Source organism: Oncorhynchus tshawytscha, linkage group LG03, assembly GCF_018296145.1.
Source record: "Oncorhynchus tshawytscha isolate Ot180627B linkage group LG03, Otsh_v2.0, whole genome shotgun sequence".
NCBI lineage: Eukaryota > Metazoa > Chordata > Actinopteri > Salmoniformes > Salmonidae > Oncorhynchus > Oncorhynchus tshawytscha.
Genome location: NC_056431.1, coordinates 45,421,808 through 45,448,536, shown reverse-complemented (window position 1 = coordinate 45,448,536; position 26,729 = coordinate 45,421,808). Strand labels below are relative to the sequence as shown.

The window sequence follows — 26,729 nt, the reverse complement described above, 5'->3', positions numbered from 1 at the left end:
TCGAGCTTCTCTGGGGATGGAGATTGCAAGGGATGGACCACACATAAGAGGCTTAAGCCTTACATTGATTGATTAGTGGAGCATTAGATTATTGTGGACTACAGGAAAAGGAGGGCAGAGCACACCCGCATTCTCATCAACGGGGCTGTAGTGGAGCAGGTTGAGAGCTTCAAATTCCTTGGCGTCCACATCACCAACAAACTAACATGGTCCAAGCACATCAAGACAGTCATGAAGAGGGCACGACAAAACCTATTCCCCCTCAGGAGAATGAAAAGATTTGGCATGGGTCCTCAGATTCTCAAAAGGCTCTACAGCTGCACCATCGAGAGCATTGGTTGCATCACTGCCTGGTATGGCACCTGCTCGGCCTCTGACTGCAAGGCATTTACAGAGGGTTGTGCGAACGGCCCAGTACATCACTGGGGCCAAGCTTCTTGCCATCCAGGACCTCTATACCAGGCGGTGTCAGATGAAGGCCCTAAAAATTGTCAAAGACTCCAGCCACCCTGTCATGGACTGTTCTCTCTGCTACCGCACGGCAAGCGGTTCCGGGGTGCCATGTACAGGACCAAGAGGCTTCTTAACAGCTTCTACCCCCAAGCCATAAGACTCCTGAACATCTATTCAAATGGCTACCCAGACTATTTGCATTGCCCCCCCTCTTTTACACCACTGCTACTCTCTGTTGTTATCATCTATGCATAGTCACTTTGATAAATCTACCTACATGTACATATTACCTCATCTAACCGGTGCCCCTGCACATTGACTCTGTACCGGTACAGTCTCTCGCTATTGTTATTTTACTGCTGCTCTTGAATTAGTTGTTACTTTTATTTTATTTTTTCTTATCTGTATTTTTTTAAACTGCATTGTTGGTTAGGGGCTCGTAAGTAAGCATTTCACTGTAAGGTCTACACCTGTTGTATTTGGCGCATGTGACTAATAACGTTTGATTTGATTATTGGTCCTGAACTCTCTCACACAACCCCTAGATAAAGACTAGCATTTATTCTGTGGAGAATAAAAACTCTCAGTAGCTGAACAGGTTCACGTTCAGGATCATGGATGGTAATGGGGTTAGATGTAGAGAGACAAACATCAGATCAGGAAAAAGCATCATACGGTAACCCAGGAATCGAACATAGACTAAACAGCTAAGGACGGTTTTCGCTGGACTAGGCATCACTGTAAAGTGTAGAGCCAAACACATGCTTGGACAGACAATGTGATGGCGTTCACAGCTTGAATGTGTGAACGTGTTTACTCCTCCTCCTCATACAGTACAGTACCTCAGGTGGAATCCAGCTCCAATGCAGTCAGAGCACCCCCACCTCATGCCTAGTGCCTACTCCCCCACACTGACCGTCCCCCCTTGAAGTTTCACGCCTTTCAGAAAGGGAACGATGTGGAAGACGACGAGGGAGAGATAAAAAGCACAGACCCGGGTAGGACTGTCATGAGGCCCTAATGACTAAGTGTCATGGCAACCAGATGGCAACACATGAGTTGTCAATTTCACAGTCTAATTTGCAGCTGTGGCAGTGGATAGAGGGAGTGTGTGGGGGGATGATCTTGGGAAACAGCAGGGAGAAATTCCTCATTTAAAACATGTAGTTGGTCATTTCTTATTTACAAATCCATGTTTTACCATTTTCAAGGCTGGCATCTAGCATTCAAGCTTGAACACAGCCATAACAGCATCTCTTCAGAGCATTTGCTAAGAGTGTGGTAAGCCTATTTGTAGATCCATAGAGATTGATTTGGGGAGATTGCTAGTGTCTACCCACTGGGCACAGATGTCAATTCAACATCTATTCCACGTTGGTTCAACGTAATTTAATTGAAATGACGTGGAAGCAACGTTGATTCAGCCAGTGTGTGCCCAGTGGGTAATGATCTCAGACTAGTTATTCACTAACTTCCTATGTTTCCTCCACTGAGTTACTGTAAATGCATCATGCTTGGGGGAACATTGAATATGATGTATAATTCATGTAGAAAACAAAGAGCTAGTAAAGAGCCAAGCCTATAGTGCCCTGAGCAACAGCCCATTCAAACCAAACATTGGAATAGAATAGAATTGTCATTCTAGGGTACAAGACAACTTCCACACCAAGGCAACATTCTATGGGCCATTTCTGTCTGAAAAAGAGGCTGCCTGACTGCCCCTTTAAAAGAGGGCCAATTCTCTACAAGTTTCAGAAAGATATGAGGAAGGTGCCGGGTAGGAACTACTGTATATGTGGTTCATGGTGTGGAAAGAGCAAAGACCAATCTTTCTTCACATTTACAAGTGCTATGGGGAAAGTGCATGACATTTGGTACACTCTGGTCCCAAGAACCCCTCCTCAAGCTGAATTACATCAGCGACATGACAGGAAATATGAATTCAGAATGTCAGAGTAGAAGGACAGGTATGGTACCCTTGTGGCGTAGATAAGAATAGATAGAACATATGTACACTGCCTTGCGAAAGTATTCGGCCCCCTTGAACTTTGCGACCTTTTGCCACATTTCAGGCTTCAAACATAAAGATATAAAACTGTATTTTTTTGTGAAGAATCAACAACAAGTGGGACACAATCATGAAGTGGAATTACATTTATTGGATATTTCAAACTTTTTTAACAAATCAAAAACTGAAAAGTTGGGCGTGCAAAATTATTCAGCCCCCTTAAGTTAATACTTTGTAGCACCATCTTTTGCTGCGATTACAGCTGTAAGTCGCTTGGGGTATGTCTCTATCAGTTTTGCACATCGAGAGACTGACATTTTTTCCCATTCCTCCTTGCAAAACAGCTCGAGCTCAGTGAGGTTGGATGGAGAGCATTTGTGAACAGCAGTTTTCAGTTCTTTCCACAGATTCTCGATTGGATTCAGGTCTGGACTTTGACTTGGTCATTCTAACACCTGGATATGTTTATTTTTGAACCATTCCATTGTAGATTTTGCTTTATGTTTTGGATCATTGTCTTGTTGGAAGACAAATCTCCATCCCAGTCTCAGGTCTTTTGCAGACTCCATCAGGTTTTCTTCCAGAATGGTCCTGTATTTGGCTCCATCCATCTTCCCATCAATTTTAACCATCTTCCCTGTCCCTGCTGAAGAAAAGCAGGCCCAAACCATGATGCTGCCACCACCATGTTTGACAGTGGGGATGGTGTGTTCAGGGTGATGAGCTGTGTTGCTTTTACGCCAAACATAACATTTTGCATTGTTGAAAGTTCAATTTTGGTTTCATCTGACCAGAGCACCTTCTTCCACATGTTTGGTGTGTCTCCCAGGTGGCTTGTGGCAAACTTTAAACAACACTTTTTAAGGATATCTTTAAGAAATGGCTTTCTTCTTGCCACTCTTCCATAAAGGCCAGATTTGTGCAATATACGACTGATTGTTGTCCTATGGACAGAGTCTCCCACCTCAGCTGTAGATCTCTGCAGTTCATCCAGAGTGATCATGGGCCTCTTGGCTGCATCTCTGATCAGTCTTCTCCTTGTATGAGCTGAAAGTTTGGAGGGACAGCCAGGTCTTGGTAGATTTGCAGTGGTCTGATACTCCTTCCATTTCAATATTATCGCTTGCACAGTGCTCCTTGGGATGTTTAAAGCTTGGGAAATCTTTTTGTATCCAAATCCGGCTTTAAACTTCTTCACAACAGTATCTCGGACCTGCCTGGTGTGTTCCTTGTTCTTCATGATGCTCTCTGCGCTTTTAACGGACCTCTGAGACTATCACAGTGCAGGTGCATTTATACGGAGACTTGATTACACACAGGTGGATTGTATTTATCATCATTAGTCATTTAGGTCAACATTGGATCATTCAGAGATCCTCACTGAACTTCTGGAGAGAGTTTGCTGCACTGAAAGTAAAGGGGCTGAATAATTTTGCCCGCCCAATTTTTCAGTTTTTGATTTGTTAAAAAAGTTTGAAATATCCAATAAATGTTGTTCCACTTCATGACTGTGTCCCACTTGTTGTTGATTCTTCACAAAAAAATACAGTTTTATATCTTTATGTTTGAAGCCTGAAATGTGGCAAAAGGTCGCAAAGTTCAAGGGGGCCGAATACTTTCGCAAGGCACTGTACGTTTTAATGCAGTAGTACCCTGGAGAAAAGTTCAATGACTAACTAGGGGGAAGTTTGTCCCTCCAGTTTACTAACTGGTTTAATTAGACAGATTTGAGTAACAGGTCTGAGTAAAATCAAGTTCTGAATATCCCAAAAAGTTGACTAGCCATGTGAAGTGCAAGTTAATAGCTTACAGTACATATTACATAATATTGATTTGATACTTTTAAAGTTTTGTTCTGCTGAGTCAAACATTCCTTTTCCCACGCACCCCGAAGATAACTCCCCAACCCTTTGTCACTGCAACAGAGGAAAATAATAGTATATGAATGTGAATCCGTCTCTCTGATGATATCGACTCAACGGCACTGGGAGGAGCAGCAGGCTTTTGGCAGGGCCTCTCCCGTGTTTGAGCTTTCTTAATGGAGCATGTGACATGGTGCTCACGCTGCCATCCTGGTCCTGTGTTGGTTTAGAGAGCTCCACAGGGGGGCTGCAAGGCTCGCTTCTGGAGATAGAGGGTTTCTCCACTCCCCATTCCTGCCTGCTTTTAATGCCCTCTTTCCACAAATACTTTCCCTCCCTCTCTGCTTGATCAGCTGTAACAACTCTCCTCCCATCTTTCCTTCTCCTCTCCTTAAGTGCATTCCAGGAATGCATCACTTGTTTTTCACAGATGCCAGATGTGGGTGGAATAGCAAGGGAGATCTGTTGTTTACCTGATTAAATGAATACACAGAACTCTACTGATCTATGTAAGTTATTGTGTTTAAGAAATCAGAAAGAAAAACATAAATGCATGCTCCATGCTGTGAATAGTGTAGCAGCTGATGCATGGAACAGTACTAATTGGCTACTTGTAATTGGCTTCTTGTCTGAGACAGTTCAGGTCAACCAACGAGTCGAACCGCCTCAGCTCTATCATTGGTTGATTGTATTCTCCAAAAAGTGATGCAATATTTGGAGATTAGTTGAGATTATGGCCCCGTCAAAAATGAAGCGACACTTGCAACAGATAGAGTAAAAAGAATATATCTGCTATTGTTTGATAGTTAAATACCATAATAAATCTTCCACTGCTTGGCATGATTGTTTCCTGATTTTATCAAGGGCAACGATGGTGATAGAATACAAGCAACCAGGATATTGCAATTGGAATTCAAATTGAATGGGAGGAATATTTAGCAGTGAAATTGACAGTCTAGCAACATGCACAATTAGGCTGGAGGTAACATCCAGCTATTCTGTCTGGGGGTGTGTGCCCAGACGCACAGTTAAACTGTAACAGTGGGGGGCAGTCTGGAGGAACATTGTGAAAGGAGGTGTTACTGTGGCTGGAGAGATCGCAACAGCAATGGACCCACATGAAAAAATACTATAGTATATAATATGGTCTAAATACTATAGTATTAATATATTTATATACTATAGTATTCACTGTAGTGTTTTTGCAGACTTTACTGTAGTAGTCACTGTGTTGTTTTTGTGGATTGAAATCTGCAAAAACACTACACTGAATACTGTAGTATTCACTGTTGTGTTTTTGCAGACATGACTGAGGTATTCACTGTAGTGTTTTTACAGACATGACTGTAGTATACTGTAGAATTTACTGTAGTGTTTTTGCAGACTTTACTGTAGTGTTTTCACTGACATAACTGTAGTATATTGCAGTAAGACCTGCCGACTAGGGTTAGCTAAAATGACACAACTACCAGACTATATCAGTTACTGTTTAATGAGGGGAAAACCTCAAGCAGAACACAGTAAATACTACGTGTACTACATTCATGTCCGCAAAAACACAACAGTGAATACTATAGTACACTACAGTCATGTCTGCAGAACACAACGGTGAATACTATAGTACACTACAGTCATGTCTGCAGAACACAACGCTGAATACTATAGTACACTACAGTCATGTCTGCAAAACCACTACAGTGAATACTATAGTATAGTACAGTCATGTCTGCAAGAACACAACAGTGAATACTATAGTACACCACAGTCATGTCTGCAAAACCACTACAGTGAATACTATAGTATAGTACAGTCATGTCTACAAGAACACAACAGTGAATACTATAGTAAACTACAGTCATGTCTGCAAAAACCTGCAGTAAACACTACAGTATATTACAGTCACGCAAAAACACTACAATCAATCATTTAGTATTCTACAGTTATTTTAACCCTTTTTCTCCACAATTTCATGGTATCCAATTGGTAGTTACAGTCTTGTCCCATCGCTGCAACTCCCGTATGGACTCGGGAGAGGCAAAGGTTGAGAGCCGTGCGTCCTCCGAATACAACCCAGCCAAGTGGCACTGCTTCTTGACACAATGCCCGCTTACCCCGGAAGCCAGCCGCACCAATTTATCAGAGGAAACACTGTACACCTGGCGACCGTGTCAGCGTTCACTGCGCCCGACCCGCCACTTTTCTTATCTCACATTAAGGGGAATGTAGTAGGAGATATTTTTTTCACAATTTCCAATGACTATTCACGCTTAGCCCTACCAATCAGGTAACATTTACTATTCTCTTCTCAAACGTCAAACTCATCCCGTTTATTACATTTCCATGGCTTGACACAAGGTAATAGACCCCCCAAATCAAATAATGATTTAGCTATGACAGTGAAAAAATACCATGCTATTGTTTGAGGAGAGTGCACCACAACAAAAACATTTATCACGGCGACTGGTTTGATACATTCACCTCTGAAGGTAAATAATGTCCTTACATTCAGTAATCTTGCTCTGATCTGACATCCTGAGGGTCCCAGAGATAAAAATGTATTGTAGTTTTGTTTGTTAAAACCAATTTTTATATTCAAATGTACGAACTGGGTTTTACTGTTTGAAACCCTGCTGTCTCTGGCTCCCCACCCACCCCGCCCATCCATCTAGATGTGTGAAAGTTAGTGTATAAGCTAATGATCCATCATGTATGACATTCCTGGGAGTGGGTCAATTTAAATTTTGTATTAGCATATCATTTTTGTATGTTCTTTATAGTTATGTACTTGAAAATGTATCAATTGACCAATTTGGCACATTTTGGCAGACCTGATACAAAATATTGTCCAGTATTGCAATGCTTCACTGGAACAATCTGAAACTGTGCACACACACACTGCAAAATCTACATTTCACATAAACTTCAATATTATATTATGTCCTTTCTCTTGCATTTCAAGAATGATGACATTTATTTTTTTCAAAACTGATGTTTTTTTTTCTTTTTTTTTTCTTGTTCTTGTTTTTTTTTTTTTTCTTGTTTTTTCTTGTTTTTTTCTTTAATGTAGGAGAATATAACACATTAGATCTGGTAAAAGATAATCTTTTACCAGATCTAATGTGTTATATTCTCCTACATTAATATCACATTTCCACAGACTTAAGTGTTTCCTTTCAAATGGGTCAGGAATATGCATATCTTTGCTTCAGGTCCTGAGCTACAGACAGTTGGATTTGGGTTTGTCATTTTAGGTGAAAATTGAAAAACAACGGGACGAAAGTAACACGTGACGAAGGTAACACGCCCATTTTCTCAGAAGCTAGAATGACATAGTGACGTCAGCATGTGCATAATGGGGAGGACGAGCTCCCTGCAAAAAAAAAAACAGCCCAGCCTGACCATATTTTATGAGTTATCAACAAAAAGTGGTTTTGAGCGATGCGAGTATAAAAACTGAGAGAAGTTACAAGAGAGACGGGTGGGATGAAAGTAACACCGTGTTAACTGATGACCTGGAATAAAATGAAATAGTTTAAAAAGTTTAAACACAGGCTATTTTCTCCTATTGCTTTTATAATGTTAGCAAAATATCAACAAGTGAAGGAATGTTTGAAAATGATATATGACATTGGATTTATGCCTTAATCAATTGGCTTGATGCATCACCTTCTCGGCGGCAGGGTAGCCTAGGGGTTAGAGTGTTGGACTAGTAACCGGAAGGTTACAAGACCCCCGAGCTGACAAGGTACAAATCTGTCACTCTGCCCCTGAACAGGCAGTTAACCCACTGTTCCTAGGCAGTCATTGAAAATAAGAATTTGTTCTTAACTGACTTGCCTAGTTAAATAAAGGTAACATTTAAATAAGCTTTTATCCACAGGTTAGTGATTAAAAATGTATATATTTTATGATTTGGGGGGGTCTATTACCTTGTGTCAAGCCATGGAAATGTAATAAACGGGATGAGTTTGACGTTTGAGAAGAGAATAAAAATGTTACCTGATTGGTAGGGCTAAGTGTGAATAGTCATTGGAAATTGTGAAAAAAATATCTCCTACTACATTCCCTTTAATGTGAGATGAGAAAAGTATGGTTAATATAGCTATTATGTGATCCATAGCCTGATTTTAATATTGTAAGGCAAAATATTGTGGTTGCGCAATATTGCCATGTTGGCACATGGTTTATTTTCATAAATTCCGAACCAATAGCACTAATCGACACAAGCGTGAAATTATTTCTGACAGTACGTTTATTGAAAGTAACAAGCATTACAAACCGGTCACATGGAGATAAGACAGATATTGTGCACTTCTCGCTAGTTGTTACTCCCGCCCCAAGGCGGTGTTACTCCCGCCCCAAGGCTGTGTTACTCCCGCCCCAAGGCTGTGTTACTCCCGCCCCAAGGCTGTGTTACTCCCGCCCCAAGGCTGTGTTACTCCCGCCCCAAGGCTGTGTTACTCCCGCCCCAAGGCTGTGTTACTCCCGCCCCTCCCGCCCCAAGGCTGTGTTACTCCCGCCCCAAGGCTGTGTTACTCCCGCCCCAAGGCTATGTTACTCCCGTCCCAAGGCGGTGTTACTCCCGCCCCAAGGCTGTGTTACTCCCGCCCCACCGTCAGGTACAAAGGTGACGTTACAGTAGTTCTGTTCTCGTTCTGTTTCATTTCAACTCATTTACCCTGAAAATTATATTACAGTTGCTAATGGTAGAGGACATGTATAAGTTATTTTTCATTAAAGATGGTTTCTCTTGCTCCTCTGATCTGTGAGTAATTAAGGAAAAAACAAAAAGTGTTAATTTCATCCTGGTTCTCCCCTACTACTCATGATCAAGGGATAGTATGTTGAATAGTATTCTACAATATACTTCAAAAGTATATCATAAGCTCTACATGATCGAGGGATACTACAGTGTGGAGTTTAGGATTCTACAGTATACTGTACTACAGTTTACTGTAATTTACTACAGAATTCTATGATAAGTACTATAGCATTCTATAGTAAACTGTAGTGTGTTTGTATGTGTGGAATCTGCATATGAAACAACTGTATAACAATGTAAGTTAACAAATCTACTACACTATAACTCTACATGCAATTTGATGAAAGATTAAGTCACTAACGCAGTCACTCAGTGGGTTATGAATATTTTGGTTTTATTTCATAGTCAACAATACAAACTAATAGGCAGAAAAAAGTTTCTACAATACATGTACTTTATTGATGCTCTGGAAGCACTTGCATATTGCTTTTGCATCATACATAACCAGCAAATCCAATTTCTAGACATAATTGGGACATTTATAATAGCGGATCCCTGCAGTGTGTGATTTCCTGTTTGGTCTCCCATCCATTGTGAGGCAGCCTCTCCTCGCAGTAGCAGCTGAACAAACAATGCAGCGTCCTGTGGGTCTGCAGATACATCAGCGCACCCTTAATAAGGAAGCCACTAGCAAACCCCATTCACTTCAGCAGGTGCAGTGGAATGGCCTACACATGTTACAAGGAAAGGCATTTTTCTTATCAGCTACCCCCTTATTAGGAGACTGCCTCACCTGATGTATTTACCAGGAATCTGTGTCCAGCTCTTTGTTAGTCCCTTGTTGTTGTGAGCATCACTTCGAGTTCTAGTTCTGCTGTTGGCTGTCTGGTGCACAAATTAATGATTGTCACCACCTCATTGAAATGCAAAACCTGGGACCATATGTTTCCATTAAATATCAATTAATCACAAGACAAACCTATCAGAATGCATCGCCACCGGGCTGATTTATTGTAATCTCTGTGTTCTGAAGAATAGAAGCCAAATGAGTGAGATGTTTACACAATAGATAACTATAGAGGACATACACAGTGTTGTGCTATGTCTTTATATTTTCATTATAACACATTCAAGTCTGTGTAAGATTGCTCCATCTGAGTCACTCTTCGACTGTTCCAACACTCTTGTGAAGATCTGAACACTGAGGGCCACTGAGGGCCTCTGATATGCCCTGTAGGTTTAGTGAACGACTGGCGTAATGGAGAGGGGAAACTCATTACAATCTTGCAGTGGACTGGACTGCACAGCTTCTCACTGGACTGTCTGCCTGTCACATGCCAGGGATAGCAGGAGACCGGAGGAGGTGACTATATGAGCTAAGATCCTGGCTCAAACTGCTTGAGGCATAAAATTATTACATGCCTGGTCCACAGCAGAACAGACTCTCACTTTCTCTCCTGCACTTTCTTTCTCTCGCTATAGCTCTCACTCTCTTTATGGTCTCTCTCTGAAATGTTCATCTTTGCCTTAGTTCCAAGAAAATGTCTCCAGAGAGGTTCTGTTCTGACACTGCCAAGGCACAGAGTGTGATTTCCACATCTCAATCCCACAGAACACAAGGAGCATGAGACTTCTCTTCCTGCCAATGGATTCAGGGAGAAGGTGGGCGAACGCCGAACTGCAAAGGCATTAAACAAGCTCAGCTCCAGCCTTCCACCCCAGAGACTGCAAGGCGTCCATATATTTTATCCCTCTCCCCAGCCCCAGCTACATGCAGGAGTAGGCGGCACAGAGGAACCGTTCCCAGTCAAAGCCTCAGGCCACTCTCCAGAAAGCAGAGCGGAGATCTCCTGAATAAGAAACCAGGAATGCAGGGGAAATGGAGTACTGCACTGTATGTCTTGCATAGAGGAAGGAGACAGTTCTTTCATCGATGAACCCTATGCCGCTAACAGATCTAAAAATAAGTCTCTATAATAAGATGATTACCTTTTACACATATCTCTGTGAGATAACATGCACAACGCACCTACAGTAAGCCGTTTTTGATGTCTCTATTATCCTCCACAATGTAAATCCCTTTGAGACCTAGTGCTATACCAAGGCAATGCATAATCGTGCATCATTACTGTCATATAAAACCAAAGATAGCAGTGGCCAGTGGAAGATGTTGTTGCATTTCTGTAATAGTCCATTCATATGCAGATACAGTGGCGCATTCAGCAGCCTCCTCACCCTTGGCAGCAAGCTCTCTAATGATGAAAACAGCAGTTGACAGACACAACTTGATGATATGAATTACAACTCCCTTCTTTGCTATGGTGACGGCTGAACTAATTCACTGGCCAGGCCACAACAACAGCATGTGGGTTTACTCACAAAGTGGAGCAACGAGTGAAAAAGGGCCAACTGTGATTGACTAGGACATGCCCGTTAAAAACATTTACTGACAATAAAAGTAAGACATTGCTGTGCCAACAGATCTGATACTTGATGAAAAAAGTGTGAAGAGGTGGGACAGTGATGGTGCTGAGACCAGAGGAAAGGGGATATTGAAGTTGTGTCTATCTGCATAAGTTAATTGTTGAGGTAATGGGGTTCGCCTATTTTGATGGCATGGTATAATAGTGAAAATGTACTGTTCTTCTTCATATCACAGTTGTCTTTCTCTTCATTCTAGTTTTCCTTCCAGGCTGCAGAACAGTTGCGTAGCCCCTGGTCCAGTCAGCAATGCTCCCTCCGGTGGATCCTCCATGAAATGCACTCCAAAGCAGTGGTACATCTCAATAGTATAAGTTGTCTTCCTCTCCTCATCTCCTTCCTCCACCATATTAATGTCAAAGTACTTGACTGGTGAGTGCAAAATACCCCTAAGCCGAATATTGATCTCACCCATTCTGGCTCGTCAGATAGGGGAAGGGACTAGGAGAGGAAGCCAGTTCAGACCATTTAGATTTACTCCAAGGAACGCTGTTGGATATCATCCTCTTTGGATAAGTTTAACGTGACAGGTGCAACTTTGGGCCTAGTAAGGAAATATAGTCCTATGTTCAGTCCATCGCCATCCCTAAATATTCTTATTTCTCACCCTGATGAAGTGCATCCATGATGAGACATTACGTTTTACTATCAATGGATGTGTGTGCAGGGAGAACAGAGTAGGATTTGGTCCCATTTTACAGTAACAGCACAACGCTAATAGCTCTGTATTTACATGGTAATTCATATGGTACTTACAGTTTAATCACCACTATGTAAGTACATGTAGTTATGTAGTGGACAGCCTTACCAACTAAACAGTTCTTGTGGGCGTACATGAAGAACATGACAACTGAAAACAGTGAAGAAACCATGCCAGCAAGTGTTGCTAGACTAAGTTACCATTGTTCAACATCAGTGTAGGCTATATATATATATATATATATATGTATATATATATATATATATACTGCTCAAAAAAATAAAGGGAACACTTAAACAACACAATGTAACTCCAAGTCAATCACACTTCTGTGAAATCAAACTGTAAACTTAGGAAGCAACACTGATTGACAATAAATTTCACATGCTGTTGTGCAAATGGAATAGACAACAGGTGGAAATTATAGGCAATTAGCAATACACCCCCTATAAAGGAGTGGTTCTGCAGGTGGGGACCACAGACCACTTCTCAGTTCCTATGCTTCCTGGCTGATGTTTTGGTCACTTTTGAATGCTGGCGGTGCTTTCACTCTAGTGGTAGCATGAGACGGAGACTACAACCCACACAAGTGGCTCAGGTAGTGCAGCTCATCCAGGATGGCACATCAATGCGAGCTGTGGCAAGAAGGTTTGCTGTGTCTGTCAGCGTAGTGTCCAGAGCATGGAGGCGCTACCAGGAGACAGGCCATCAGGAGATACATCAGGAGATGTGGAGGAGGCCGTAGGAGGGCAACAACCCAGCAGCAGGACCGCTACCTCCACCTTTGTGCAAGGAGGAGCAGGAGGAGCACTGCCAGAGCCCTGCAAAATTACCTCCAGCAGGCCACAAATGTGCATGTGTCTGCTCAAACGGTCAGAAACAGACTCCATGAGGGTGGTATGAGGGCCCGACGTCCACAGGTGGGGGTTGTGCTTACAGCCCAACACCGTGCAGGACGTTTTTCATTTGCCAGAGAACACCAAGATTGGCAAATTCGTCACTGGCGCCCTGTGCTCTTCACAGATGAAAGCAGGTTCACACTGAGCACATGTGACAGTCTGGAGACGCCTAGGAGAACGTTCTGCTGCCTGCAACATCCTCCAGCATGACCGGTTTGGCGGTGGGTCAGTCATGGTGTGGGGTGGCATTTCTTTGGGGGGCCGCACAGCCCTCCATGTGCTCCCCAGAGGTAGCCTGACTGCCATTAGGTACCGAGATGACATCCTCAGACCCCTTGTGAGACCATATGCTGGTGCGGTTGGCCCTGGGTTCCTCCTAATGCAAGACAATGCTAGACCTCATGTGGCTGGAGTGTGTCAGCAGTTCCTGCAAGAGGAAGGCATTGATGCTATGGACTGGCCCGCCTGTTCCCTAGACCTGAATCCAATTGAGCACATCTGGGACATCATGTCTCGCTCCATCCACCAACGCCACGTTGCACCACAGACTGTCCAGGAGTTGGCGGATGCCTTAGTCCAGGTCTGGGAGGAGATCCCTCAGGAGACCATCCGCCACCTCATCAGGAGCATGCCCAGGCGTTGTAGGGAGGTCATACAGGCACGTGGTGGCCACACACACTACTGAGCCACATTTTTACTTGTTTTAAGGACATTACATCTAAGTTGGATCAGCCTGTAGTTTGGTTTTCCACTTTAATTTTGAGTGTGACTCCAAATCCAGACCTCCATGGGTTGATACATTTGATTTCCATTGATAATTTTAGTGTGATTTTTTGTTGTCAGCACATTCACTGGTCATGATAACAACACCCACCCATTCAACTATGTAAAGAAAAAAGTATTTAATAACAATATTTCATTCATTCAGTTCTAGGATGTGTTATTTTAGTGTTGAGCAGTGTATAATATAAAAGGCCTACATATGAATAAACTTGCTTGAATACTACTTATTATTAACATTTTCATAAGGTAGCCTACATCGGTCTAATATGTGTGACTTCATGCAAAGCCATTATCATTTAGATTACTAGGCCTATGTATTTAATGATTATGCACTCATTTTTACATTTTCATACCAGCTAGGTGGATGTGATGAGCCTAGCTACAGATTTGTAACGGGCTAATGTGATTCTCCCGTTACAGGATAGGTACTGTTTGGCCTAGCACAGATTATTTACGACCGACCTTAACTTGGCGATACTATCTTTGTTCTCGATTCGGCCAAACGCGTGTCTTCTAAAATGTCTATGTCCAGTTGCAGGTGGTTTGTTTTGAATTTAGAAAAGGCTTGGTTATTAAAATAGGTGTATATTTTTTTGCTCCATGAAGTAATCCATCAATGTGTACGCTGTCATCTTTTCTATTTCAAATCTTCTCTCATTGATCTAGAGGTGAGTGTCATCATGACATGTGGCACTTTGGGTTGGACCCACCTGTCTCAATCATTGCTGTGTTTGGCCGGAGCAAGGAGTCTGGGTAGCCAGGCAAGCAGTCCTGTGCTCAGCGCTTTTATTCAATAAATCCCACAGCTAGGCCTATTGGAAATCCACCTGACAGTAAACACTTCTGTATTCTACTCAACTCTGAAATACACTGAAGTTCATAAATAAGTGAATAATAACTAGAGCTAGTGTTACTCCCAATATCTATGTCCATGGATGATATTAAAGAAAATGTGAAGGGAGGCAGAGTGATTGAGGCCAAAAGGAGGATCAGTAGGAAAGAGGGTCAAATGAGTGAAAGCTTATCAGTGTTCCTGAGGTTTGAGAAGGTTTTGCCTGTAAAAGTACAGAGAGGATTCCTTTGTTTCAATGTCAGAGAATTTGTCCCATCCCCATTTTCAGGGTTTTTAAATACCAAAGAATGGGACATGTAGCTGTTCAGTGTAAAGGAAAGAAATGATGTGTGGAGGGGAACATGTTTACAGTGAATGTGGAAGCTATGTGAAGGTTAAGTGTTGTAATTGTGGGGGAGGACATAGTGCAGCATTTGGTGGATGCCCGGTGCAGAGAGAAGCTAGAGAGGCTCAGAGATATGGAATTAGTCATGATGTATCATATGCAGAAGCTGCAAAACAGACTAGTAGAACAGTGCAGACTGATGGAGCTTACATGGATGTACCTGTAGTAAGTGGACCTACTGTCAGGGCTGGTGCTTCTGATGGTCCTGGCATGGTTTCGAGGGCTGTTCAGAGATCTTGAACTTTTTAAAAATGTTATTTTATTTATTTCACCTTTATTTAACCAGGTAGGCTAGTTGAGAACAAGTTCTCATTTGCAACTGCGACCTGGCCAAGATAAAGCAAAGCAGTGTGACACAGACAACAACACAGAGTTACACATGGAGTAAACAATAAACAAGCCAATAACACAATAAACAAGTCAATGACACAGTAGAAAAAAAAGGAAGTCTATATACAGTGTGTGCAAAAGGCAAGAGGAGGTAGGCAATAAATAGGCCATAGGAGCGAATAATTACAATTTAGCAGAGATACAGGTGTGCAAAAGAGCAGAAAAGTAAATCAAATAAAAACAGTATGGGGATGAGGTAGGTAAATTGGTTGGGCTATTTACAGATGGACTATGTACAGCTGCAGCAATCGGTTAGCTGCTCAGATAGTTGATGTTTAAAGTTGGTGAGGGAAATAAAAGTCTCCAACTTCAGCGATTTTTGCAATTCGTTCCAGTCACTGGCAGCAGAGAACTGGAAGGAAAGGCGGCCAAATGAGGTGTTGGCTTTGGGGATGATAAGTGAGATATACCTGCTGGAACGTGTGCTATGGGTGGGTGTTGTTATCATGACCAGTGAGCTGAGATAAGGCAGAGCTTTACCTAGCATAGACTTATAGATGACCTGGAGCCAGTGGGTCTGGCGACGAATATGTAGCGAGGGCCAGCGGACTAGAGCATACAGGTCGCAGTGGTGGGTGGTATAAGGTGATTTGGTAACAAAACGGATGGCACTGTGATAGACTGCATCCAGATTGCTGAGTAGAGTGTTGGAAGCTATTTTGTAGATGACATCGCCGAAGTGGAGGATCGGTAGGATAGTCCGTTTTACGAGGGTAAGTTTGGCGGTGTGAGTGAAGGAGGCTTCGTTGCTAAATAGAAAGACGATTCTACATTTTGACTTTGGATTGGAGCTGCACTCATGAATGTGCGGTGTCAAAGGACACTTTGATAATGAACTTTAGTTTACCTTTATTTAACTAGGCAAGTCAGTTAAGAACACATTCTTATTTTCAATGACGGCCTAGGAACAGTGAGTTGACTGCCTTGTTCAACGCTCTAACCACTAGGCTACCTGCCACCCCATAAAGTTGACTTCATAGCATTTATTGGTAAGGTTATCAATGAAACTTGAGTTGTGGAAAACAGAGATGCCAGGTTGAAGGTTATTGTGGAGACTGCACAATACATATTGGGGGTAACAGATGTTACTGTTGTAATATTGGTTGACATGCTGAACAATCCTAAAAGGTGGATATAGCATGATAGTTTAATGGGGTTGGGGGGAGGGTGTGGTAGAAATTAGTATGGATTTATTTGGTTTTGAATTGTATTTTCATGGTAGTACAGAATTGGATAGATCATGATTGATCGTACATTCCAGCACAGTAGGTGGCAGCATGCACTTTAAACGTTTTTTTCCTGCCCGCCCTGATATCGTTGAAGAAGAAAAAGAGCTCGGGTTAAGGTTAGAGCTATGGGTTATGACTTGTTAGGGCTGTAGCCTAATGTATGCCCCATATTTTACAGCTAGATGGAGCTATGTGGTTGTAGCATGTCTTTGGCAAGGATTGCCTTGCAAGTAGGTGCAATTCCTTGCACAATAGCTGGAGGCACTGTGCCTCATTTATTGTTGGAGTAACAAGCCAAGAGAGGATCTGCCGCTCGTTTCAATGTAATCCTGTCTCTCACCGCACACAGTCGTCCGACATGGCGACCATGAAGAAGCTTCTCGGCGGTACAACCAGCATCTGAACTCCATTTGGCTCCACGCAAGCAGCCTGAACTGCGTCTGGAAGTGGATGTAAAATATTTTGTAAATTGGGAATTATACACGTGGATTATCCACATTTTTAAAACAGGGTAAGATTTTATACCATTCATTTCCCTATGTGCAAAACGGCAGTGTGCAACTTGTTTCAGCAGATTAGAGAAATCGTAGAAGTAGCCTATCCCCAGTTGTCTTGGATTTTTGTAACCGTGTAGCCCGTTTTAAAGAATAACAGTATGTTTCACCATATAGGCTAATTGTCGCCGATAGAGCACTTTGTTATTAAAATCAAGTAGTACATTGGTGGAAGAGCTAACCGTGTTTTTGCCCAGTCGTTCTCACAACCAAGAGCGGTGGTTAAAAAAAAAACGGCAATAGTCATCCACTAAATCAGACGTAACAACACCAACATTGAATGGGATATCATCTCATGACCGTAGACCATAGCCTGTATACAATATTGTTGGCATAAAGGTGTTGGATATACGGCAGTTACATAGCCGTGCCTCGTTTGCAATTTAAATAGAAACGTCGTCAGTGAGAGTACGTTTTCCATTGTTAGTTTGTTACCCTTGAGGGTAGTTAGTGGCTGGTCAGTTGAGTCGAGGTTATGTATTTGTGTCACACCACGCGTGGTAGCCTAACAATAACGTTTTAAGGATTACTGTACTCCTCAAGACTGCATTATCGTAGCTATGTGCGCAAAATGTCATGAGGACTTTTCAATAACTAATCCAGTTACCGTCTTGCATTCTTAATAGGCAACAATGAAATATTTTTTAAAAACTTGTCAATTTGTTTTGTATTGGGTGTGCAAACATTTCCTGTACGTTTCCAAATTGGTTCAATTTGATAATCCAAATATGCCTGCGTCAAGACTAGATTTTTTTGTGTAATTTTTCCAGAAAGATTACATCGTATGACTCACTGAACTGTCAAGCAATCGCTCCTCCCCCATAAAGTACACTCATTAATAATCTGGATTGTGGATTGTCAAACAGAAAAGGCAAACTGATGTTCTGTTATTTGATTGATCCTCTTGTAGGAACCACAGCTGTAGAGGGGTTTTGGTTTAATTGCCCAGATCTGGGCTCCAACATAATTTCAGAAATATGGGTATGTTTCTTGAAATCATATCATTCAATCATACAAACCCCCTTTGACACGTAATTTATAATGGTATATACATTTAAAATTGAAGTTCTGCATACAGTTGAATGCATAGGTTAAAATATGCGAGCCACACCCAGGTATACATGTCTGTGGAGCTGAAGCAAGTTGCTGTCCAGTGGAAATAGGAGTTGGTTTTCGGCACGTCTCAGGTAGACAGTTGGCTGAACTACCCCATCCTCAAGCCCATTCTGCTGGCTGTAATCAAATCCAGCTGTACAGTTGCAGAAATGGTGCCTGCATGTGTTGGACTGCTCTGAAGGACTCTGTGTGCTTCTGCTGCATACAGACAGAGGAGCCTCTGTTAAAGCCCAAACTGCCTGCCAGCAGCCACAGCACTATCTTACATGGTTGTGGGGAATTTCAAGCCAACAAGTTCCAGCTTTGGTAAATCGCCCTGTGAACGCTGGGGGTATGAATATGTTCCCCTGGCATTGTACGCAATAGTATCCTGGGCTGGGTTGGCATACCAGTAATATGTCCCAGCCTGGTTGTCTTCCACAGTAACAACATAGTAGTAACAGAGCTGTGACTGAGTCACACTCGTCAAAGACTACATTCTTATTCAGAGGGCCACATACTGTAGGGCGACACATGGCAGACTGGCCGTTGATTCATGAGCTTGGGGGCAGGGAAGGGTAAGCATCAGTTGAAATAATCATTGTCTGCTCTCACATAGCCCTGGGTCTCACTCTTGTTGTTTGGAGTGTTTAGTTACAGTATTTATGGGTTACTTCTGATCCAAGGGTTTTCAGTCCCATATTAAAATCCCAATGCACATTTGACATAGTGTGGTAGCTTGTAAAACAATAAGGGAGTTAACGTCTCCTTCATGGTTTCTCTTGAAGGGGATGTTGTCCCCTTCAAGAGAAACCATGAAGGAGACGTTAACACAGCCGTGCTTGGACTGCATGAGTATCGCTATGCCCCTTGTGACAGCAGTGGCAACGGCTTTCATCTCCCCAAGTGAATGGTGTCTTCCCTCCCACGCGTGTGACCCCTTTGCTGGAACATTCTAACAGCACTCCACCCTCAGCCAGGCCATGGCAGTGTATATTATGGACAGGTGCAGCTGATTAAAGCATTTGCTCTAAACAAGGTCTGTTGTGTGGTGTGGCAGGGTGTTCAGCAACCTCCAACCATGATGATGATGATGATGATGATGTGTTAAATATTCATTGTGTGTAATGGTGCACTGCCTCCACACTGTAAACAAACCGTTTATTTGATCAGCTCTATGGGGGACTAAGAGGCTGCTAGAAATAAACAGATACGGTTGTTGAACAGATCAACAGTTTTAGCCTCAATTTTCCCCGCTCTTGATGGCTCGGCCAAATTCAAATGTCTTTGATATGCAATCCTCAGCTTAATTCGAATCCGAACTTTGAACATTGCGTGTGCACTTCTTCAAGAGTCAGCGAGCCACCACTGTACTGTCTGAATGAGAGCTGCCCCCACCACCACGCTCCAATAACCCATTTGGTGAGCTCTCAACATGACATCAGCATGCTGGAATGTGTGATAAACAGAGAATTAAGCAGGGCCTCTGGGGTTGGCTTGAGAGATGGGGGTGGATTGACCTGCTCCTGGTGCCTCAACCCAGACCAAATGATCCTGCAACTGGTCAAAACACATTCCCATCACCTAGAGCTAGTCATTCATTGAAAGGAACTGATTTAGGCACTGCTCATTCACACATGTCCACCTATGCCTAATTACACTATCTGCATGTTGCATGTGATTTAATATGCCATGCATTAGTGATCTCCATGGAAACCATGCTGTCATACATAATGAGGAGATCCACACAGCCCAGATGTTATGTCCTTATTAGCATTTGGGACATTCTCTCGCTCGGCTGCTCCTTACTATCTCTACTGTTTTGTAGTTCACTCACTCAATCTGCCTATATACTGGAACACCACAGGTCATTTGTCCAATCAAATAGTTTGAAAATAATTTACAAAGAGTCAATTGTTTCTACTTTTTGATTTTAGGGACTATCCCTGTTATTGCTTTGTCGAGTGACTTTGCACTTTGAAATCAAGCAACACATTGACAGAGAGAGGGACTAATTGCTTCTCCCAAAGGCTACAATTATCACCCATTAGCTTAGAGTGCAAATACCTCATTTGCAATTACGTTGCTACTCTGACACAAGCTGTGAACTCACTCCCCTGGGACTTCATCTCCTTTTATGTAACCTACCCACCTCCTCTCCTCTTTTTTCCCCTCCGGGATAGGGGGCGGGGGGGTCCCACTCCCTAATGCTCAAGTTGTACAATGAATAGTTGAACGGTTGACAGACGTGACATAAACTGCATTATTGCCCCACCGACAGGCAAAGGCGGGCAAAGTGCGTGTTTGTGTGTGTGTGCTATAACCATGTAACCCAAGGTGCGTGTTTGTGTGCGCGTGCTATAACCATGTAACCCAAGGTGCGTGTTTGTGTGCGCGTGCTATAACCATGTAACCCAAGGTGCGTGTTTGTGTGCGCGTGCTATAACCATGTAACCCAAGGTGCGTGTTTGTGTGTGCGTGCTATAACCATGTAACCCAAGGTGCGTGTTTGTGTGTGCGTGCTATAACCATGTAACCCAAGGTGCGTGTGTTTGTGTGTGCGTGCTATAACCATGTAACCCAAGGTGGTGCTTGTGTGTTTGTGTGTGTGTGTGTGTGTGCTATAACCATGTAACCCAAGGTGCGTGTTTGTTGTGTGTGCTATAACCATGTAACCCAAGGTGCGTATTTGTGTGTGTGTGCTATAACCATGTAACCCAAGGTGCGTGTTTGTGTGTGTGCTATAACATGTAACCCAAGGTGTGTTTGTGTGTGCTATAACCATGTAACCCAAGGTGCGTGTTTGTGTGTGTGTGCGTGCTATAACCATGTAACCCAAGGTGCGTGTTTGTGTGTGTGTGTGTGTGTGCTATAACCATGTAACCCAAGGTGCGTGTTTGTGTGTGTGTGTTGTGTGTGTGCTATAACCATGTAACCCAAGGTGCGTGTTTGTTGTGTGTGTGCTATAACCATGTAACCCAAGGTGCGTGTTTGTGTGTGTGTGCGTGCTATAACCATGTAACCCAAGGTGCGTGTTTGTGTGTTTGTGTGTGTGTGTGTGTGCTATAACCATGTAACCCAAGGTGCGTGTTTGTGTGTGTGTGCTATAACCATGTAACCCAAGGTGTGTGTTTGTGTGTGTGCTATAACCATGTAACCCAAGGTGCGTGTTTGTGTGTGTGCTATAACATGTAACCCAAGGTGCGTGTTTGTGTGTGCTATAACCATGTAACCCAAGGTGCGTGTTTGTGTGTGTGTGCTATAACAATGTAACCCAAGGTGCGTGTTTGTGTGTGTGTGCGTGCTATAACCATGTAACCCAAGGTGCGTGTTTGTGTGTGTGTGTGTGTGTGTGCTATAACCATGTAACCCAAGATGCGTGTTTGTGTGTGTGTGTGTGTGTGTGTGCTATAACCATGTAACCCAAGGTGTGTTTGTGTGTGTGTGTGCTATAACCATGTAACCCAAGGTGCGTGTTTGTGTGTGTGTGTGTGCTATAACAATGTAACCCAAGGTGCGTGTTTGTGTGTGTGTGCGTGCTATAACCATGTAACCCAAGGTGCGTGTGTGTGTGTGTGTGTGCTATAACCATGTAACCCAAGGTGCGTGTGTGTGTGTGTGTGTGTGCTATAACCATGTAACCCAAGGTGCGTGTTTGTGTGTGTGTGTGTGCTATAACCATGTAACCCAAGGTGCGTGTTTGTGTGTGTGTGTGTGCTATAACCATGTAACCCAAGGTGCGTGTTTGTGTGTGTGTGTGTGCTATAACCATGTAACCCAAGGTGTGTGTTTGTGTGTGTGTGTGCTATAACCATGTAACCCAAGGTGCGTGTGTGTGTGTGTGTGTGTGTGTGCTATAACCATGTAACCCAAGGTGCGTGTGTGTGTGTGTGTGCTATAACCATGTAACCCAAGGTGCGTGTTTGTGTGTGTGTGTGTGCTATAACCATGTAACCCAAGGTGCGTGTTTGTGTGTGTGTGTGTGCTATAACCATGTAACCCAAGGTGCGTGTTTGTGTGTGTGTGTGTGCGTGCTATAAAAATGTAACCCAAGGTGCGTGTTTGTGTGTGCGTGCTATAACCATGTAACCCAAGGTGCGTGTTTGTGTGTGCGTGCTATAACCATGTAACCCAAGGTGCGTGTTTGTGTGCGTGCTATAACCATGTAACCCAAGGTGCGTGTTTGTGTGTTTGTGTGTGTGTGTGTTTGCTATAACCATGTAACCCAAGGTGCGTGTTTGTGTGTGTGTGCTATAACCATGTAACCCAAGGTGCGTATTTGTGTGTGTGTGCTATAACCATGTAACCCAAGGTGCGTGTTTGTGTGTGTGCTATAACATGTAACCCAAGGTGCGTGTTTGTGTGTGCTATAACCATGTAACCCAAGGTGCGTGTTTGTGTGTGTGTGCTATAACAATGTAACCCAAGGTGCGTGTTTGTGTGTGTGTGCGTGCTATAACCATGTAACCCAAGGTGCGTGTTTGTGTGTGTGTGTGTGTGTGTGTGTGCTATAACCATGTAACCCAAGGTGCGTGTTTGTGTGTGTGTGTGTGCTATAACCATGTAACCCAAGGTGCGTGTTTGTGTGTGTGTGTGTGTGTGCTATAACCATGTAACCCAAGGTGCGTGTTTGTGTGTGTGTGCTATAACCATGTAACCCAAGTTGCGTGTTTGTGTGTGTGTGTGTGTGTGCTATAACCATGTAACCCAAGGTGCGTGTTTGTGTGTGTGTGTGCTATAACCATGTAACCCAAGGTGCGTGTTTGTGTGTGTGTGCGTGCTATAACCATGTAACCCAAGGTGCGTGTTTGTGTGTGTTGTGTGTGTGTGCTATAACCATGTAACCCAAGGTGCGTGTTTGTGTGTGTGTGCTATAACCATGTAACCCAAGGTGTGTGTTTGTGTGTGTGCTATAACCATGTAACCCAAGGTGCGTGTTTGTGTGTGTGCTATAACATGTAACCCAAGGTGCGTGTTTGTGTGCTATAACCATGTAACCCAAGGTGCGTGTTTGTGTGTGTGTGCTATAACAATGTAACCCAAGGTGCGTGTTTGTGTGTGTGTGCGTGCTATAACCATGTAACCCAAGGTGCGTGTTTGTGTGTGTGTGTGTGCTATAACCATGTAACCCAAGGTGCGTGTTTGTGTGTGTGTGTGTGTGTGTGTGCTATAACCATGTAACCCAAGGTGCGTGTTTGTGTGTGTGTGTGCTATAACCATGTAACCCAAGGTGCGTGTTTGTGTGTGTGTGTGTATAACCATGTAACCCAAGGTGCGTGTTTGTGTGTGTGTGCTATAACCATGTAACCCAAGGTGTGTGTTTGTGTGTGTGTGTGTGCTATAACCATGTAACCCAAGGTGCGTGTTTTGTGTGTGTGTGTGTGCTATAACCATGTAACCCAAGGTGCGTGTTTGTGTGTGTGTGTGTGTGTGCTATAACCATGTAACCCAAGGTGCGTGTTTGTGTGTGTGTGTGTGTGCTATAACCATGTAACCCAAGGTGCGTGTTTGTGTGTGTGTGTGTGTGCTATAACCATGTAACCCAAGGTGCGTGTTTGTGTGTGCGTGCTATAAAAATGTAACCCAAGGTGCGTGTTTGTGTGTGCGTGCTATAACCATGTAACCCAAGGTGCGTGTTTGTGTGTGCGTGCTATAACCATGTAACCCAAGGTGCGTGTTTGTGTGCGCGTGCTATAACCATGTAACCCAAGGTGCGTGTTTGTGTGTTTGTGTGTGTGTGTTTGCTATAACCATGTAACCCAAGGTGCGTGTTTGTGTGTGTGTGCTATAACCATGTAACCCAAGGTGCGTGTTTGTGTGTGTGTGCTATAACCATGTAACCCAAGGTGCGTGTTTGTGTGTGTGTGCTATAACCATGTAACCCAAGGTGCATGTTTGTGTGTGTGCTATAACATGTAACCCAAGGTGCGTGTTTGTGTGTGCTATAACCATGTAACCCAAGGTGCGTGTTTGTGTGTGTGTGCTATAACCATGTAACCCAAGGTGCGTGTTTGTGTGTGTGTGTGTGCTATAACCATGTAACCCAAGGTGCGTGTTTTGTGTGTGTGTGTGTGTGTGCTATAACCATGTAACCCAAGGTGCGTGTTTGTGTGTGTGTGTGTGTGCTATAACCATGTAACCCAAGGTGCGTGTTTGTGTGTGTGTGTGTGCTATAACCATGTAACCCAAGGTGCGTGTTTGTGTGTGTGTGTGTGTGTGTGTGTGTGCTATAACCATGTAACCCAAGGTGCGTGTTTGTGTGTGTGTGTGTGTGCTATAACCATGTAACCCAAGGTGCGTGTTTGTGTGTGTGTGTGTGTGCTATATAAAAATGTAACCCAAGGTGCGTGTTTGTGTGTGTGTGTGCTATAACCATGTAACCCAAGGTGCGTGTTTGTGTGTGTGTGTGTGCTATAACCATGTAACCCAAGGTGCGTGTTTGTGTGTGTGTGTGTGCTATAACCATGTAACCCAAGGTGCGTGTTTGTGTGTGTGTGTGCGTGCTATAAAAATGTAACCCAAGGTGCGTGTTTGTGTGTGCGTGCTATAACCATGTAACCCAAGGTGCGTGTTTGTGTGTGCGTGCTATAACCATGTAACCCAAGGTGCGTGTTTGTGTGCGCGTGCTATAACCATGTAACCCAAGGTTATGTACGAAGACCGGCGGGAAATAATACAAATAATTAGCAACAGAAGATGGGACGGCCGGGCGTTTGGGCACTTATGTCCTTTTCTGCTGTAACACGGACTCTTAACAACATGATGAAACTTTGTTGCTCCTTGCCTATGCAACCAAAAACTATTTTGATAGTTTCTTGTTTCAGCAAACCCCCCCCCCAAAATGCAGCAGTAGCAAACATAGGAAGGCCATAGAACCTTTAACCCTAACGATTTGACCCTGTAAACCCATGGGTACACTTGCAATGGCTGCCTGGTATTGTGATGCAATCATTTCCATGATAAAGTAGAATGTTCATTCAAATGATGTAAACTGATGTGGCCCATGTAATGGGATGTATTTTTTTGTAATGTCAGTTAGGTTAAATGAACAAATCACAGCACATATTGATGGTTCTGACTAGGTGGAATACAGCCACTACCGGACGTGACTTTTTCGTCGCAGGTTGGGGGAATTAGCTAACCTTAAGGATTAGGGTTAGCTAAAATGCTCTCCCAACCTCCTACGAAAAGTCCCTTCCGGTCGTGGCTGTACTCCATCTAGTTACAACCCATATTGATGGGTAAACTACACGTCCTTCTTTTACTTCCTGCTTTTACCTCCTGCTCTGCTCTTATGGGGTACACTAGTAATGGCTGCCCATCCACCCGTTTATGCCATCATTGACTTGAATGGGGACACCCTTTCTATTCTCTCTATTTCTGTGGCAGCACATGTAGTCAGGAACGAAGGAGAGGAGAAAATGTGCATCTAACATTTATTACATTTGAGCTATTTATGACATTTTTGCTATTATGGAGAGAGACTGTAGCATTTGGCTGGTGTGTGTGCGTGCGTTCTTACGTGCATGTGAGTGTGTGTGTTGTACAAAATGTCCCGGGTTCGAGCCCAGTGAGGGACAGGGACGGAACCTACTTGGTTACACGTGCGAGTGTGTGTGTGTGTGTGTGTATATGACGGTTCTTCTGCCTCCCCTGCAGGCTGTACGGTAGCACAACAGAGCACCATGATGGAGCCCGAGCACAGAGCATCAGCAGCCCAGCGTCTTGGAGCCCAGGAGACCCTGGGCATCAGCACCCTGGACCCTGGCCACCGGCCTCCAACAATGCCCCCTGGACGCCACGTCTCCATTAAGATACGCATGTTGGACGACACAGAAGAGGTCTTCGACGTCTCGGTGAGTTCTGATTGGCTGTCTGTCTAATTGGTTTATAGTGCACTGTGTTAAAGGTGTAAATGGTGGCATCCTTTTGTCGTCTTTTTATAGCTTTGCCATTAAAGCAATACATCAAAGGAAGGACTCCCCCCTTCTTGAGAGCAGTCTGTTGTTAAGGGTTACAGGTTGGCATGGTTACTGTATTAAACTTCAAGGTGCTGAATGCATGAATGAGCCAAGACTGATAAGTGCTGGAAAATGTCTGGGTTCTAACCGGCGTTCTGAACATCTCTGACTTCAGCTGTTGGTGTGATTTAATAAAGGTTACTGTTCTAGTTCTTTGGATGTTGTTGTGTAATTTAAAGCCTTACTAAAAAGATAAGAGCAACTTTTAAGGAGGACTATCGTCGTTGTCGGGTGAAAACCTCTTATCTCCAAAA

General features: G+C 43.4%; 1 protein-coding gene across 5 annotated transcripts in view; it reads left to right on the top strand.

Annotated features, from left to right (window-relative positions):
- The first annotated feature begins 17,041 nt into the window (after positions 1–17,041).
- The window catches only part of LOC112236979 (FERM, ARHGEF and pleckstrin domain-containing protein 1), an 81,811-nt gene continuing 72,123 nt past the window's right edge, over positions 17,042–26,729 (top strand). Inside the window, exons 1-2 of one of the 5 annotated variants that reach the window (XM_024405621.2) lie at positions 17,042–17,316; positions 26,114–26,310. In XM_024405621.2, the coding sequence (XP_024261389.1) occupies positions 26,140–26,310 (171 nt within the window). In that variant the 5' untranslated portion in view covers positions 17,042–17,316; positions 26,114–26,139. The remainder of the gene's footprint in view (positions 17,317–26,113; positions 26,311–26,729) is intronic. The other 4 variants (XM_024405616.2, XM_024405599.2, XM_024405607.2 and 1 more) reach the window with 4 other exon arrangements.